We start from the raw sequence: 17,726 nt of genomic DNA on the forward strand, positions 1-17,726 counted from the left end.
CTTAAAATAGACTTGGAAAAGCAATACCCATTAAGGTGAAGTATAACACGGTGTGGAAGGCAAAACAAAGGGCAATGAAACAATTATATGGTGACTGGGCAAATACTTTTAGGATGCTTTATAATTTCAAAGCAGAGGTGGAGAAGAGGTCACCTGGCAGTGTTGTGGAGACAGATACTGAGGTAACAGAGGATGGAAGAGTCCTTTTCTCTAAGTTTTTTATGGCTTTAAAGCCTTGCATTGATGGCTTCAAGGCAGGGTGTCGTCCATATTTGAGCATAGACTCATCATTTTTGACTGGCAAGTGGAATGGTCAATTGGCAGCTTGCAATGCTTTGGATGAACACAACTGGATGTTCCATGTTGCTATTGACTTATTTCAGTCAGAGACAGAGGTCTCGTGGACATGGTTCATGATGCATTTGAAAAGATGCATAGGGCCAGTGTCACCTTTGGCAGTCCACACAGATGCATGCAAAGGGCTAGAAAACGCAGTGGAGAATGTTTTCCCCCATTGCGAGCAGAGGGAGTGCTTCGGCCATATGTGGATGAATTTGATCAAAAAAATCAGAGGGGAAGAATTTGGTCGCATGTGGCCAGCAGCAAGATCTTACACTAAACAGACACATTCATATCATCTTGGTAAGATAATGACAGCATGCCCTGAGTTTGGTCCATGGGTGAACACCTACCATTCTCTATTATGGTATAGGTCAGGATTTAACACTGCCATCAAGTGTGATCATATCAACAACAACTTGGCAGAAAGTTTAAACAACAAGGTGAAGAGTTAAAAAATTTGCCTGTGCATGACATAGTTGACCAAATCAGGATCATGATCATGCGCTTGTGGGAATTGAGAAGAAGGATTGGTGATTGTCTACAAGGGGATAAGCTTCCTGCAGTGGTACAACAGGTGGTCAGCAGGAGCAGAAATCTTACGCATTTATCTGTTGAAAAATCTTCTGTGTGGGGTGCTGAAGTTAGAGATACCAAAACTGGTAGAAGGCATGTTGTTAACACTGAAATGCATGATTGCACTTGTTTGGAGTGGCACCACACTGGGAAACCATGTGATCATGCCATACTTTTCTTGGCCTCCCGACGGAAGATAAACATGCACCCATATTTGCACGAATATTACTCAGTAGCAAGATTCAAGGCTGCATATGCCACTCCAATTCCAGCACTTACAGATCAATCTCAGTGGCCTGAAGTGGAAATTGAATTTTCCATGTGTCCTCCCCTAACAAAAAGAAAGGCTGGCAGGCCTAAAGAGAGTAGATTCAAGGCATGGTTTGAGAAAGGTGGGAGTAGTAAAAAGGGCAAGGGAAAGAAGGATGCAAAGCCAAAAAGGTAACAAAAATAGATGCAAGTTGTGCCAGGAACTTGGGCACCGAGTTGGATCTCCCAAATGTTGTTACACCCCTGAAAGGCCAAAGTATGTGGGCATATGTTTGCATTGTTTACTAGTTTGTTGCATTTTTCAATTACTAACCAGTTGACATGCTTTATCTTTTTAGGAGGAAGCGTGCAGGTGAGCCCCTTCTTGTTGAAGAGTGCTGGCCAAAGAAAACGGCAAGAGGCAATGGCTCTAGAAGAAAGAGAAGTTTTCGTGAAACAATACACATTCAACCAGACTTGGATGGTGTGGTGCAAAATGAGCAAGACTTGGATGTGCTGCTGCAAGATGAGCAAGATTTTGATGTTCTGGTGCCAACTGAAGATATGGGTACCTCTGAAGATATTCATGCTGATGTTGTGCAAGCTGAGCCTATGTTGGAAGTTGAGTTGCCAACTGAAGTTATTCCAGCTGATGTGGTGCCAACTGAGCCTATATTGGAAGTTGTGTTGCCAACTGGTGATATTGGGTCCGATGATACTGCAACTGTTGTGGTGCGAAAGGAAGCTTGTGTTCCAGGCAGTCCAGTGAAGAAAATCAAGGGCTTGAGTGAACTGGGTGTTGTACAACCAAAAACAAGCATTGGTAAAAAGAAGAAGAAGAAATCGAGTGGTAGGAAGAAGTAGAAGTGAAAATTTGTTGAAACCTGTGTATAGCTACTATGCTGTAGTAATAAAACCTTGCCTGAATTTGTGTAATGGTATTTTTACTTTGATATGATGTGTATTTGTGTAATACTATTAAAGTTTGAGACAAAATTCAAATTTGAGCCAAAATTCAAATTTGAAGTTATTTGGTCTGTGGTATTGGTGTTACAATGATTTCTGGACTATTATGCATGTTAGTTGATTAATCGAAGCACTTTTATTATGTGAAACTCTGGACATGAAAAATGTGCTCCACATGACCTCCAAACCCCCTCCAAAGCTAGGGAAAACAGACCAATTTGTAAGCAAGTTTTTTTCAACCTTCTCTAAATGAGCCCAAAAAGGAAACTTGACATCTAGTGTGTGTGTATAAGAGTCCTTCCTGATATTGGATCGTTTTGATCAAGTATGACATGTTTAACACTAAACCCTAGCTCACTTCTCTTCAAAACCCTACAACCTCGTTCTTGATAGCCATCTTTTGTGAAGGTTTTTTCATGAAAATATCCGTAGTACAAGTTTCTTATTTTTCCTAGATACGTAGTCACATAGAACGATGATCGGCACAAGTTTCATATTTTTTTGATTTTTTTGAATTAGTTATGCTCAACCCTAACCGTTGAAAACCTCTCAAAACCCCATCGAAACCCCGCACTCCTCTGGGCCATTGGATCGCTGTGAATGGACGGTCTGGATCAGGCACCAGGGCTACGTCAGCGATCCGCGGGCTGCACTCTGATTGGCTGATTCGAAGATGCTGAATATTATAACACGCAGCATTCTGGACCATTGGATGGATGTGAACATAAGCAATGGTCTGGATCAGGAGCCACGTCACATATTCGCGTGCTGCGCTTTTATTGGCTGGTCGTTTTAGCCCATTTTTTTACATTGTAAGACTGAGCAGGCCTGCCATGTGTTGTTGGGCTTAATTAAAGCGGCCCACCCGTTGGACCGATGGACACGACGCTGCATTTGGCCTGAAAAGCATGCACGTGCGCGCAGCCCTGCTGCGGCCGCCCTCGCAGCGTTCGACGTTGCATGCATGGCATCGAGAGTGAGCACGCCCGCAGACACCCTCGTCGCATTATGGCTATTTACCCATTCTAGATGGGTCTAGATGCCCGACCATCGCTAGCCGCTGCATGCATGGCATCGAGCTCATCTCTCGACGCGTTCTTAATTGCTAGAGTGCTACGCGGGGCGTTGGCATTACTACCACAATGCATGCGCGTGTGCACGGGTTGGCTCGGGTGACTAGATGCCACATTGCTCGTTTCCCATGCCATTACGAGGGAGAGGAAAACAAAACGTTAAAATGGTGCACCTCGGCTATTTAAGCACACCCAAGCCTACATCTTCCTCTACACCCATCTTCCTCTCACTCTCCTTCATCTCCCATCTTCCCCACAAGCTGTCCCAAGATCCACTCGAAGCTAGCTAGATGCAGTTCACCGAGGCTACCTACCGTGTGCCGCTCACCTTCCCCGAGAGGCTCTACCCTGCCGGAGTTCGGGTGGAGAACACCCTACGGGTGTGGGCGATCTCGAGGTGGAGGGGGCCAAGGGGGCTGACCGAGTTCTTCCTCTCCGCCGGCTACCGCCACCTCCCGAGGGGCTCTCCGGCCATGTTCCGTGTCGAAGAGGTCAGTATCAATGGCCATCCTATCGGGCTCATCGTGAGGTTCACCAACCCCTTCGACGCCTACTACCTCCTCGGCCGTGTTTTTTGGTGTGGATGCGAGTTCATCGCATTCACCATGTACAACATCTTCACCGACTTCGATAGCGCCTTCCTCGCCGATGAGCGCATGCACACCCTCCCGTACCCCACCGACGACGACGAGTGAAGGAGTTGGCCATGGAGGAGAGGAGTTGGCCATGGAGGAGTTGGCCTTGGAGCAAGAAGCAAGCAAGCAAGCAGGTGGTGTTTTATCCGTTTTATCATTGTCGTGTTAGGTTGAACTATGAACTATATATCTATGTTGTAATGGTATTATATATGTCGTGCTACCCTTATCTATGCAATGCTACTACTTATGCTACTATGTTCTATCTGTTTTTTTCTATCTAGTTGATATTGGTTAGTTGATATATATCGTGCTTGATGTTCTATGGGTACCCATGTTCTATCTAGCTGATCGGGTCCCTATTTCATATCTTGGTGTGATGCATATGTGCATGCATGTATCTAGGCCCTGGCTAGTAGGTGTACGGTGCAAATTTTTGTGCAACCATGGACATGCAACTAATTTAGTTCATGCAAATAGGGTCACCCTAGCTAGTAGGTGTACAGTGCAATTTTTTTTGCAACCATGGACATGCAACTAATTTAGTTCATGCAAAAAATTATTAGATTAACTCAAATGCACAAAAGAAATTTTTCTGTGCTCCTAAAAATATTGGTTTGAATTTTACCTCTGGCCAATATTTTGTGCAGCCGTGGACAAGCAACAAATATGTAAAGAAGTATATGTTTGTTAAAGGTTTATTTTCCTAAGCAACATTTTATTTCGAGTTTTTAGTCGAACATTTTTTTTCTAAACATGGGTGCCTCTATGCTATAAAACTGGGCTGGTGCACCTACGCGGGTGGGTTTGTCTCTATTTGGGCCTCGTTATTTTTCCGCGGCCCAACATCTATTCGGCAGCAAGATTTTTTTACTAGAAACTAAATTTGGGGGTGTGCACTCTGTTAACTGAAGAACAAGAACAGAGCATGAACACTGAATATTTCTGCTTCGATTCAGTTACATGAACTTGGCATGGCGCAGAAATCGCATCCTCTGCCCTAACAGACCTAAATGGCCCCTCTAATGACGGATGAACAACAAGTAAAACAAAAACAGAGCAATGACACAACAATAGAACCCCCTGCCATGATATTTGCTTGCTTCTGCAAATCGATCATCAACATTTGACTTTCCTTGATCTTCTTCAGTTCCTCGGTTAGTTCAGACTCCAAGTGTAGTTCAGCATTGCGCGCATACCTCGCCATCGGCACGACTCTGCCCGCCCCTCTGTCCGAGCTCGACCCCAAATTCTCCATCTGCGGCACCCCACCCCCCAAATTGTGCTCCCAGGTTGCGGGCCCGCTCGAATAAATGTAGCCCTCGAACTGAATCCTCTCAACATAATCATCCATCCACTCAAAATGTGTGCATTTCTTCAGGATTTGAAAACAACAACATGAACCCTAAATTCCAAATTCGAGGAAAAAAACAAATTATGGAGAAATCAGAGCAAACAGCAGTGAAAGAACGGGCTAAGAACTGAGATCTAACCTTGCCATCCCTTCCTGCCATTGTTTTGCTCAAGCACTTCACAAATTCCCGCCCAAGATTTCCATTCTCATCAGTCCTACTGACCCACCGTTTCAGAGGCTCTGGGCGTGGGCAGTCAGGGCACCTTATGAGCGGCACTGGACCATACTGACGCCATTTTGAGTGTGTGGCGGAGGAGGTAGACATCTGCACTAGCTCGCCGAAGAAAAGGAAGAATGGGGAAAGGGGAAGCAATGGGCGGCGGCGGGCGGACGGGCATGGGGTGGGTCCCGCGCTTACTGGACAAGTGGTGGGTCCCGCGCTTACGTGGATAAGTTGTGGGTCAAGCCCATAACAGATAATGAAGGCATCAGTTCAGCTTAAGAGCCATGTCGTGTCTGGGCTATTTTCTCGCTCAAAAGTGTCGCCCCAAAGTCATTTTCGTCAACAACGTCACACTCCGTCCAATTCCCACGAAAGATGTCGCACAGGAGCTATTGACCCCGGCTAGAGCACGCCCACATCGACTGTTGGCCTCCTCTATGGAACCAGACGGCTAGCTCAACACATGGGGCTTGCCGATGGCAATTTCCTTGGAACGCATGAGGAGACGACAGGGAAATGCGCAACCCGCGGATGCGGATCCTACTCCTTTCCTCCCACTATCTCGAGCTACGACGCCCCTTCGCCATTACTCCCTGGCGGCAATTTGGAGTCTCCTAAGACATTGAATGGAAGTAGAGCCCATCGAAATGGTGGATCTAGAAGACTAGAAGGAGCGGAGATGACGATATATCGTCACGGCTCCAAAGCCAAGTTCGCGCGGAATCGGAAAAGGAGCGAACAATCATTGTGCGTGAGTGGAGATTCGTGCAAAATTCCGACGGTTGCGCCGCGTCGCCGGGTGAGAAAAACGGAAAGTGCGCCACTGGCGACTAAGAAGGCGCCTATAATCCAGCGGCGACCGCAGTTTGAGCGATCATTGGTAGAAACAGTGTAACTGCAGAAGATTCGCTACCATCTATCGCGCGCTGTTGGCGCACCCAAATCAAACACTACGGCTCAATATATACTGGATCTCAGTCCCGCATTACCGCATCAGGCTAGGGTCCGGCGACACGGCCGGACATGGCATCCGCACCGTCAAGCACCCCGGCGGAGGTGCCGAAAAGCCATCTCCGGTGCCGAGCGAAGCGCGCCCGCGTCGGTGATGGATCATCCTCCGCGGCAGAGTCGACGATGCACGCCCCCGACGGCGATTGGTATGATCTGCATTTGCCTTTCAGTTTCATTCTTGATCACCAAAGCCTATCGTCTGTCGCGCCGGCCTGACTCGCTGCTTCGTCCATTTTCTGGCCGCGCGCAGGCGGGACTGGGCGAGCCTGGGGTCGGGGCCGGCGTGGCTGATCGCGGACCGCGTGCTCGCCCGCGACGTCGCCGACTACGTCCGCTTCCGCGCGTCGTGCCGCGCTTGGCGGCGGTGCACGGCGGACCCGCATGCCGACGCCCTGGACCCGCGGTTCCACCCGCGGCCCTGGAGCATGCTCCCGGACGTCGTCACCCGCGGCTACAGCCCTCGCTACCGCTACAGCCGCTTCAAGAACAACTCCATCGGCGAGCACATCCGGATGACGATCCGGGGGCTGAACGGCCGGGACGGCCGCACGCACCTCGCGCGCACGACCCAGGGCCTCCTCGTCCTGCTCAACAAGAAGACCGACGCCGTGTTCGTGGTGAACCCAGTCACCGGCACCCGCACCGACCTCCCGCCGGTGACCACGCTGCTGGCCGGCTACCGCAGGAGCGATGTCTTCCCTAGATGGCCCAGAGAGCTCCACTTCGGCGCGCAGCTGACCGACGATTCGGCGGTCGTGATCAACTTCGGCGGGCACCGCCTGCTGGGCGTCGCGAGGCCCGGCGACGAGCAGTGGACCAAGGTGGAGTGCGGGCACCGGACCCGCGGACCAGTCTCGTCGTTCACAGGCCGCGTGTACTGCGTTGTGCGGAAAACTGCCATGGTGGTGGAGACCTCGCCGGACCACCCGCCGAGGCTGGCCAAGGCTCCTCATAATCCTTTCGGTTCAATGCCGTGACCGAGGCCTAGCCTAACTAGTTGCACACTTGCACGTAGTAGCACAAACTTTATGTTTCGACAGTACGCCATTGTCGTACAAGTATCAGCAGTTCAGCACAAACTTTTTTTTTTTACGCGAGTTCAGCACAAACTTGAAACTAAAGAGATTTCGTGTTTTTTTTAAGCAACGAGACTCCGATTTCATTATAGAAACATCCCTATCATTTCTTTTATTTATTTTTACCTTACCGCCCCTTCCCCCTAATCTATTTTTACCTTAGCACCCCTTCCCCCCTAATCTATTTTTACCTTTGCCCCCCCCCCCCCCCTCCCCCCCCCCCCCCCCAAAAATTTGGACAACAGTTTTCACACAGATGATCCCTAGTGAGGAAATAATCCATCTCAAGTTCAGCATCTGAGTGGTCATCATCAGTACATAGATCTTTAAGTTCTGCATCACCAATATCAATGGGGTCATTTTTTTCATTCTCCTCATTTGTATTTTTCTTCGAAATATGTTGGTAAAAAAATATTTTCTACATTGTTCTATCTTAGCAATGATATCTAAATTTTGACATATCATACTAACAGAGCATCCCAGATCTATACCAATTTTATCAGCCATAAAAAACAATGAAGAATTATGACAATAAAGTTCAGTATCCATACCATAATTGTCTTTAGCAGCAGCTCTTTCTTGCTAGATCTTCAATCCTTGCATCCTGCTTGTCCATCAACCTATTACACATCCTCAAGTTTTCATCCAAGCCGTTTTCTTTCTCTTTTTCTCCTCCATTATCACTGGTTTTTACCCCCACATTGGTTCCAAATGACACCGACTCCAGGCTAGCATTATAGTCCACTGGTTCCACATATGTATTGCGTTCTTCTATTTTTTTTAATCATATTCTAGCTCTTTCAAGACATTGTCAGTAAACTCTTCCTTCTCTCTATCTCTAGCTTCGCACATCTCAATCTTATCCACACACCTGTTGATCATAATTTGTTGTTTATTTACTAGTTCCAGTAGATGTTTTGTTTCTTTTTCCAGCTCTAATATCTTCATTTCTTCTTTGGCTTTGAGTGCCACTTGCCTGGCCTTTTCTTCTTCTTCCATATCCTGCATTTTTTAACTATCATATTAAGATCTGACTCCATTTTCTTTTTAGCTTCCACATCCTTGCTTTGTTCTTTCTGTGCAAGTATAATCTCCTCACTATTTTTCTTAAATTCTTCAAATTGAGCAAGACTCAAGCTTCCCAAGGTGATTACTTCTTTGCTCCCTCCCTCATAGTTGTCACTGCCTTTTTTTCATTTCCTCATTACTTCCCATTCCACCTCCCTCTATATGTTGGCTTTTGTGTTCACCATACCAGCCCATCTCAACAACACTCTCCATTTCTGGCAAGATTTTATATATCATCAACTCCTTATCAGTAATTTCAGTGTAAGATGGGATTTCTCATAATCTCTCACACAAACCTTAGCTCTAATCTTTTCCTGTCATGTTCATGTCAATCTCCAACACTGGTCCTAGAGTTGCAGCCACTTCACACATACCAAAAAAATGTCTAAAACATTCAGGTGCATTCCCAAACTTCACCCAAACAATATGAAGCTTTCCAGCAGCTTGAGAGTCAAAACCCCAACTCTTGACATTAATCACTGCCCCTGACCCCAGCAAGGTAAAATCATCACACTTTATCAGTTCAACCAATCTTCCTTTACTGGGAAACCTCGCCAAGAAAGCATTATCACCATGTTTCCTACATCTCAATTGTCAGTTCTAGTGAAACATATAATGCAATATGCCAATATGTTGAGTTTCATTTATTTCTGCAGATACCACAGTCACAATCACCATAGGGTTGGGGTTCTCCACCTCTAGCACATCCTTGGAATTCTAAACCAATAGTACCCCTAAACCTATAGCAGCATACCCCACAAATTTGTTGGGGAACACAGTATTTCAAAAAAATTCCTACGATCACGCAAGATCTATCTAGGAGATGCATAGCAATGAGAGGGGAGAGTGTGTCCACGTACCCTCATAGACTGAAAGCGGAAGCATTTAGTAATGCGATTGATGTAGTCGAACGTCTTCGCGATCCAACCGATCCAAGCACCGAACGTACGGCACCTCCGTGTTCAGCACACGTTCAGCACGATGACGTCCCTCGAGCTCTTGATCCAGTTGAGGCCGAGGGAGAGTTCCGTCAGCACGACGGCGTGGCGACGGTGATGATGAAGTTACCGGCGCAGGGCTTCGCCTAAGCACTACGACGATATGACCGAGGTGTGTAACTGTGGAGGGGGCACCGCACACGGCTATGAACAATTGATGTGTGTTCTAGGGGTGCCCTCCCCACGTATATAAAGGAGGGAGAGGGAGGGAGGCAGTCTAGGGCGCGCCCAAGTAGGAGGAATCCTACTTGGGCCCCTAGTCCAATTCGCCCCCCTACCATATTTGGACAAGGGGGAAAGGAAGGAGGGGGGAGGGGAAGGAAGTAGGAGTCCTACTTCATACTTTCCTTTTCCTCCTCTCCTTTCCCTTTCTCCCCACGTGGCTGGCCCTATGGGGGGCGCACCAGCCCCTTGTGGGCTGGTGTGTTCCCTTACTTGGTCCATTAAGCCCATATCTTTGCCGGGGGTTGCCCGGAACCACTTCCAGTGACTCGGTATCACCCGGAACACTTCCGGTGTCCAAATACCATCGTCATATATATGAATCTTTACCTCTCGACCATTTTGAGACTTCTCGTCATGTCCGTGATCTCATCCGGGACTCCAAACAAACTTAGGTCATCAAATCACATAACTCATAATACAAATCGTCATCGAACGTTAAGCGTGCTGACCCAACGGGTTCGAGAACTATACAGACATGACCGAGACACATCTCCGGTCAATAACCAATAGCGGAACCTGGATGCTCATATTGGCTCCTACATATTATACGAAGATATTTATCGGTCAAACCGCATAACAACATACGTTGTTCCCTTTGTCATCGGTATGCTACTTGGCCGAGATTCGATCGTCGGTATCCTCATACCTAGTTCAATCTCATTTCCGGCAAGTCTCTTTACTCATTCCGTAATGCATCATCCTGTAACTAACTCATTAGTCACATTGCTTGCAAGGCTTATAGTGATGTGCATTACCGAGAGGGCCCAGAGATACCTCTCCGATACTCGGAGTGACAAATCCTAATCTCGATCTATGTCAACTCAACAAAAACCATCGGAGACACCTGTAGAGCATCTTTATAGTCACCCAGTTACGTTGTGATGTTTGATAGCACACAAGGTGTTCCTCCGGTATTCGGGAGTTGCATAATCTCATAGTCAGAGGAACATGTATAAGTCATGAAGAAAGCAATAGCAATAAAAATAAACGATCATTATGCTAAGCTAACGGATGGGTCTTGTCCATCACATCATTCTCTAATGATGTGATCCCGTTCATCAAATGACAACACATGTCTATGGCTAGGAAACTTAACCATCTTTGATTAACGAGCTAGTCAAGTAGAGGCATACTAGGGACACTCTGTTTTGTTTTTGTATTCACACATGTATCAAGTTTCCGGTTAATACAATTCTAGCATGAATAATAAACATTTATCATGATATAAGGAAATATAAATAACAACTTTATTATTGCCTCTAGGGCATATTTCCTTCAAAATTTGGGAACATGCTTCATTTGTTTCAGCCAAGTACACTCATCAGTAATGTGGTTTTCTTCCCATATATTACACAGTGACCTGAAGTGCAGTCTTTTGTAGCATGTCTGGTGTCTTTGCATTTATTACACATCATTTTGCCTGCACCACCAAAACCAACCTTTCCACCTTCTTGATCTGCTCTGAGACTTATATTCTCTCTATCATGGCTGCTCATTTGTATATGTTCTCCTCCACCGGGAGTAGGAAATTGATTTCCATTCCATTTCTTCAGCTGAGCATCTCCTCCTCTACCAGTTGTATCCTCATATCTAGAGCCACTAGCACTACCCAATTTATGTTGCATAACATTAGCCCCCATTTGCATTTTTCCTGCATCCCCAATCAGTGTGTTACCTTGTGTTAGCTGTGCCAACAGGGTACTCAGCCAGAGTTGTTGTTGAGCCAGATCTGGCCCTCCAGCCCCTTGGCTTGAACCACTTGCTGGATTGACAGCCTGACTTGAGGTGTTGTCTCCCTCCTTGGCATCTTTCCCTTTCTCCAGACTTGTCCCACCATCAGAATTTGCCCCTCGACGCCTGGATCTTGTTTTGGGCCTTGGCGGTCTTGGATCCTCGAACTCCCTTGTGACGCCCGGATAGTTAAGCTACAGTAATCCTCTGCTAATGGTGCCTTGTCATCACAATACTGTTGCCAATCCTCGCTTGATCCAAATCATAATTCAAATTCAAGTTCAAACTAAAGTCCAAAATTCAAATTTCTCAAACATGCAAACTAAAATGTTCAAAGTGTTGCCAATATTCCATAACAAATTATGGTGGTGACCCAACACTTTTGTGAAGTGTTTAAATCCCTTTTTTAATATAACAGTGGCTTAAACAATCATTTAAATGCCTTTCCATTTATGAAAAATTTCAAGAAACTTGAAAGCCTCCCAAACTTTTTGTGGCAGTGCTAGTAAATGCGAGGTATTTATCTGGCCTAGTCCCACTTTGGACAAAATACTTTTGCTAGCTAAAAGAAAAAGAAAAGAAGCAAAAGAAAAAGAAAACCCCCTTTGACTCCCACTAGGCCTAACCCAGCAGACCCGGCCCAGCCGCCCACCTTGCCCTCTCGGTCGCTCCCCCTTCCTTGCAGTTCCTCAGTCTCGGTCGCTACAGGGGCATGGATGCCCCCGACTACCTCGCCGGCGACAACCGGAGAGGATAAGGCCTCCACCGAGGCCTCCCCCCCAGATATTTCTCCCGCATCCGCCACATCCACTCGCCCACTTGCCCGCTCTCTCCCTCCTCTCGCTCGCTCCATCTTCCCCACAACGGCCGAGCGCCATCATCGCCGTCTCCGCGTCGATTCCGCGGCCACCGCCTCCCGTCCGCCTCGCCGACGTGCTCGAATGCCCCCCCTGATGTCAACTCCGTCGACTACGCCGAACGGAACAAGCCGGGAAGCCTCTACGCCGCCGAACGGAACAATTCCGGACGCTCCGCGCCTCCTCGAGCACACTGCCACCTCCCTACGGCTCCCGGTGAGCCACCGCGTCTTTCCCCTCCCTCTCTCATAAATTTTCGTCGCCGTAGGACGCCGTCACCACCGCGCCCCAGCTCACGGTCGCCGCGCCCGTGGTCATGCATCCCCGACCCCTGGTTGCGTCCGGGCCGCAGCCTGGCCGCGCGAGCCACTCGTGGCCGCGCCCAAGCGCGCCCCGCCTCCCCTCAGTCGTGCCCGCCCCCGCGTCGCTCGCCGCGTTGCTGCTGCTCGCCCCCTGAGCCTATCGCCGCTACTGCGCTGTTGGTGCTGCGCTGCCGCTGCTCCTTTGCTAATTGCTGCTGCTGCCCTATGCCGCAGCCGACGCTGCCCCTGCCCTGCAGCCCCGCTCGCCAGCCATCGCCGCCCCGCATGCGCCGGACGGTGCTTCCCGTGCCGCACCTCGCGCCCCGCTCGCGGTTGGCCTCGACCGCTACCGCCACCATCGTCTCCCCACGGCTCTCCGACCTCCTGACCGCTCGGTCCGGTGGCCGCTCCGCTCGCCGGCGACATCCGCTGCCGGCGCCGCTCGCCGCCCCTCGCCGAGGCCGTCGCTGCCTTCGCCCCGCAACGCCCGATAGCCCACTACGCCCGCCCAGTTGGCCTCCTGGGCCACTTCCAGGCGGGGCCCAGCCCCTAGAAACAAAAATAAATATACTGGTACAAATAAAAATAATTTTAATTAATTATTAAGTTAATTAACTACTAATTAACTTTGTTTAATTAACCTAATTAGAATTAGAATAATTTTAACTATTAGATTAGCTGCTGTGAGGATGACATGCGGGCCCACTTCTACTATTCACTGCTTGACTAGTCTCTGTTGACTTGGTCAAACTGGGCCCTCTGGCCCCATCTGTCAGCCACATGTCCATTATGCTGGGTACACTTCGGTGTACCCGTAGCATTTACTGTTTATTTTCGAAATAATAATAATAATACTAGAAAGTCTTATAAACATTTGAAAATGAATATAAAATAATCCGTAGCTTGGATGAAAATACTTTGTAAATGAAAGTTGCTCAGAACGACGAGACGAATCCGGTTACACAGTCCGTTCGTCCGCCGTGCATCCCTAACATAGCAAACACGCAACTTTTCCCCTCCGGTTCATCTGTCGGAAAACGCGGAACACCAGGAATAGTTTTCCGGATGTTTCCCCCCTTCGCCGGTATCACCTAGTACTGCGTTAGGTCACCTCTAGCACCGCGTATTGTCATGTTATGCTTTGTGGTGATTTGATTGCTCTGTTATTTATTGTGTTCCCCCTCCGTTACTTCTGTCCGGTAGACCCCGAGACCGCTGCCGATACCCCTGTGGTCAACTACATCGACGACGACCCCTCCTCCTTGCCAGAGGAACCAGGCAAGGCCCCCCTGATCACCAGATATCGCCTATTCCTTCTCTCTACTGCTTGCATTAGAGTAGTGTAGCATGTTATTGCTTTCGGTTAATCCTATTCTGCTGCATAGCCTGTCATTGTTGCTACAGTTGTTACCCTTACTTGCAATCCTAAATGCTTAGTATAGGATGCTAGTATCCATCAGTGGCCCTACATTCTTGTCCGTCTGCCATGCTATACTATCGGGCCGTGATCACTCGGGAGGTGATCACGGGTATATACATATATACATACATACTATACAGGTGGTGACTAAAGTCGGGTCGGCTCGTTGAGTACCCGCATGTGATTCTGATGTGGGGGCTGAAAGGACAGGTGGCTCCATCCAGGTAGTGGTGGGTCTGAGTTCCCGACGGCCCCCGACTGTTACTTTGTGGCGGAGCGACAGGGCAGGTTGAGACCACCTAGGAGAGAGGTGGGTCTGGCCCTGGTCGGTGTCCGCGGTTACTTTATAATAACACGCTTAACGAGATCTTGGTATTTGATCTGAGTTGGGTCGTTGACCTTATACGCGCTAACCGCCACATGGGACAAGATGTGGGCAACCGGCGTCGTGGTACCAGCCGAAGCCTTCGTGACGTCAGCGACTGAGCGGCGCGCGCCGGATTGGACTGGAACGCCTGCTCTTGTATTAGGGAGGCTAGGTCTGCTTCCGGCCGCCCATGCAATGTGCAGGTGTGCAATGGGCGATGGGCCCAGACCCCTGCGCCATAGGATTTAGACCGGCGTGCTGACCTCTCTGTTGTGCCTAGGCAGGGCTGCGACGTGCTGATCTTCCGAGGCCGGGCATGACCCAGGAAAGTGTGTCTGGCCAAAGGGGATCGAGCGTGTCGGGTAATGTGGTGCACCCCTGCAGGGAAGTTGATCGGTGCACCCCTGGAGGGAAGTTGATCTATTCGAATAGCCGTGTCCACGGTAACAGGCGACCCGGAGTTGTACCTTGACCTTATGACAACTAGAACCGGATACTTAATAAAACACACCCTTCCAAGTGCCAGATACGACCCGGTGATCACTCTCACACAGGGCGACGAGGGGAGGATCGTCGGGTAGGAATATGCTATGCGATGATACTTGCTGAACTTACCATCTACTCTCTTCTACCTGCTGCAAGATGGAGGCTGCCAGAAGCGTAGTCTTCGACAGGACTAGCTATCCCCCCTCTTATTTTGGTATTCTGCAGTTCAGTCCACCGATATTGCCCCTTTACACATATACCCATGCATATGTAGTGTAGATCCTTGCTTGCGAGTACTTTGGATGAGTACTCACGGTTGCTTTCCCCTTCTTTTCCCCTTTTCCATTCTTCTCGGTTGTCGCAACCAGATGCTGGAGCCCGGGAGTTAGATGCCACCTTCGACGACTCCTACTACACCAGGGTGCCTACTGCTACGTGCAGGCCGCTGACAACGACCAGGAGTAGTTTAGGAGGATCCCAGGCAGGAGGCATGCGCCTCTTTCGATCTGTATCCCAGTTTGTGCTAGCCTTCTTAAGGAAAACTTGTTTAACTTATGTCTGTACTCAGATATTGTTGCTTCCACTGACTCATCTATGATCGAGCACTTGTATTCGAGCCCTCGAGGCCCCTGGCTTGTATTATGATGCTTGTATGACTTATTTTACTTTTAGAGTTGTGTTGTGATATCTTCCCGTGAGTCCCTGATCTTGATCGTACACATTTGCGTGTATGATTAGTGTACGAATGAATCGGGGGCGTCACATCCCTACGCCCTGATTCAAATCCCTCCTCTCTTCTCTGTAATTCAAGCTCTTGTCTCCCCCCTCATCTCTTCTTATATACTGCCATCCTTCTCTACCACCTCTGTTAAACCGTCCACCTCCCCCAAATCTACCACTATTCCTGTCCATGTCCTCTTCTTCATCCGGTGGCTTAGGGAAACCCTAGCACCTTTCCACTCTCACCTACCCGTCCCATAGAAGGGAGAGGGTGCGAGCTGATAACATAAAAAGAGTTGGAAAGCCTACTGAACATTTCCGCCTTCCTTTCCACCGGTCCGGGCCACTGGCCCATCTCTGGACTCAAGTCTATGGCCCAATTTTCTATATTATCATCTCCTATCACCTCTTTTTTTCCTAGCTCTGCAAGTGTTGTTACTGTCAACGACAGTATTAAGCTTACATTCGGAAATCACTAGTAGATGTTCTTCCAGTCCTAATCCCGACCAAACATCAGGGATGACTGGCATCTCATTCATCATTTGCTTGACTCGACGACCATCCATATAATTGAACTTATGAAACATCAACTTATCTACTTGTTCCACCCCATCGGGGTCTCCCTTAACATTCTCAAGATCAAGAGTATCTCCTTCTCTATTTTTATTAATTTTTTCCAGTTTATTTCTCCTAGTTTTGATCGGATTTTCTCCTTTCTTATCCGTAGGAACAATGTTATCTCTATCATCATTCCCTTCGCAATAGCTAGTAGAACGCATGTATTTACTGATCGAACGAGCAGTACCTGAACTCTCTGAGGAGGCCCCAGTCTCCTCATCAGATTCCTCCCCAGCCAGTAACTAGAATCGGTTGCCGGCAGGGGAGAAGCCTATCCCGTCGCCGCGGAGCGAGCAAGACCGAGGAGGCGCAGCGAGGGTCGAGGGCATCACGGCGAGCGGCGGGGAATAAGCACCTTCTCCCTCAAAATTTTGCCCCACCTCGCCTGCATCTGTTCTATCGCCTCCTCCCTCTCTGCCTTCACCTCCTCCTCACCCATCTCTACCTCCTCCTCGTTTTCCTCGATTTCGAATGGCACCCAACGCATCCCCGGAGTGGGCATCGCCATGCCTGCACCCACCACGAGCTCCTTTGGGCCTCCGGGGAAGCGACGGTGAGATCGAAACGCCCACCACGGCTCCTTCTGGGCAAGATCCCCCTTCTGTCCCTTCCATAGCCCACACCAGTGCGGCCAGCGAGTTCACGGGAGCGCCCGAAGGGGTGGTCATCCCATTTGGAGTGAGCCGCTCGTCTTCCTCCACCGTCAGATTCCTGAACACCGCCTTCGCCGCGTGTCGCATCTCCTTCCTGGTTGAGAACCAGGAGATGATCTCGTGTGTCCTCTCCAGCTTCGCCTCGTCTCCACTGGCGAGATCCACCATCGCACGCTCCATCTTCATCCTCCGATGCGCCATCTCTGCTCGATTTGTTCTCTCCCCTCGTGGAATTGGGTCTCTATTTGGTGTGGTGTTTGGGAGGTGTTGGAGTCAAGTGCGTTGCCACACCACTGAGGGGAGGGGATTTATTATCCCACCCTCCCCTCGCATTCATGGCGGGCGTTCGCCTCGACCCCCCCTCTCCCCGTGTGCGCCGCGTCTCGTTGTACCAGCGTGCACCCAACGTGCATAACATGGCAAGGGAAAACAAACGACCGAGCCTAGCGAGATCGTCTCGCCGACGCGTACTCCACGACTATCCACCACTCGATCCTCGTCGTTGAGCAGCAACAACCTACGTGGCGTACCTTGCGCGAGGAGAGAACCTCTCCTGCAGCAAAGCAGTCCCGCCGACAGGAGCCCGAAGATGTATAGGGCCGACCAGTACTCGTCGCCCACTGGCGTGTCGGCCGGGGCCCTGTCGCCGGGCGGGTCGCCTCTTGAGTCGCCTCTCATCCTCCACGAGTACATGTGTGTATGAATCTGAAATGGTGGGTCCGGGAGTTTGGAAGGAGCGGAGATGACGATATATCCCCATGCAAAGCCAAGTTCGCGCG

General features: G+C 49.2%; 1 protein-coding gene across 1 annotated transcript; it reads left to right on the forward strand.

The window, feature by feature from the left end:
• The first annotated feature begins 6,436 nt into the window (after positions 1-6,436).
• LOC123051773 (uncharacterized) lies at positions 6,437-7,617 on the forward strand. Its single transcript, XM_044474751.1, has 2 exons — positions 6,437-6,572; positions 6,677-7,617. Exons 1-2 carry the CDS (start codon positions 6,439-6,441, stop codon positions 7,401-7,403), a joined length of 861 nt encoding a protein of 286 aa, XP_044330686.1. The 5' UTR covers positions 6,437-6,438; the 3' UTR covers positions 7,404-7,617.
• The last annotated feature ends 10,109 nt before the right edge of the window (positions 7,618-17,726 follow it).

Source organism: Triticum aestivum, chromosome 2D, assembly GCF_018294505.1.
Source record: "Triticum aestivum cultivar Chinese Spring chromosome 2D, IWGSC CS RefSeq v2.1, whole genome shotgun sequence".
NCBI lineage: Eukaryota > Viridiplantae > Streptophyta > Magnoliopsida > Poales > Poaceae > Triticum > Triticum aestivum.

Bases quoted from the DNA above. Each gene is read 5' to 3' on its own strand.
- LOC123051773 (XM_044474751.1), top strand. From the start codon at position 6,439: ATGGCATCCGCACCGTCAAGCACCCCGGCGGAGGTGCCGAAAAGCCAT. The intron at 6,573-6,676 runs GTATGATCTGCA...GGCCGCGCGCAG, and splicing joins CACGCCCCCGACGGCGATTG to GCGGGACTGGGCGAGCCTGG.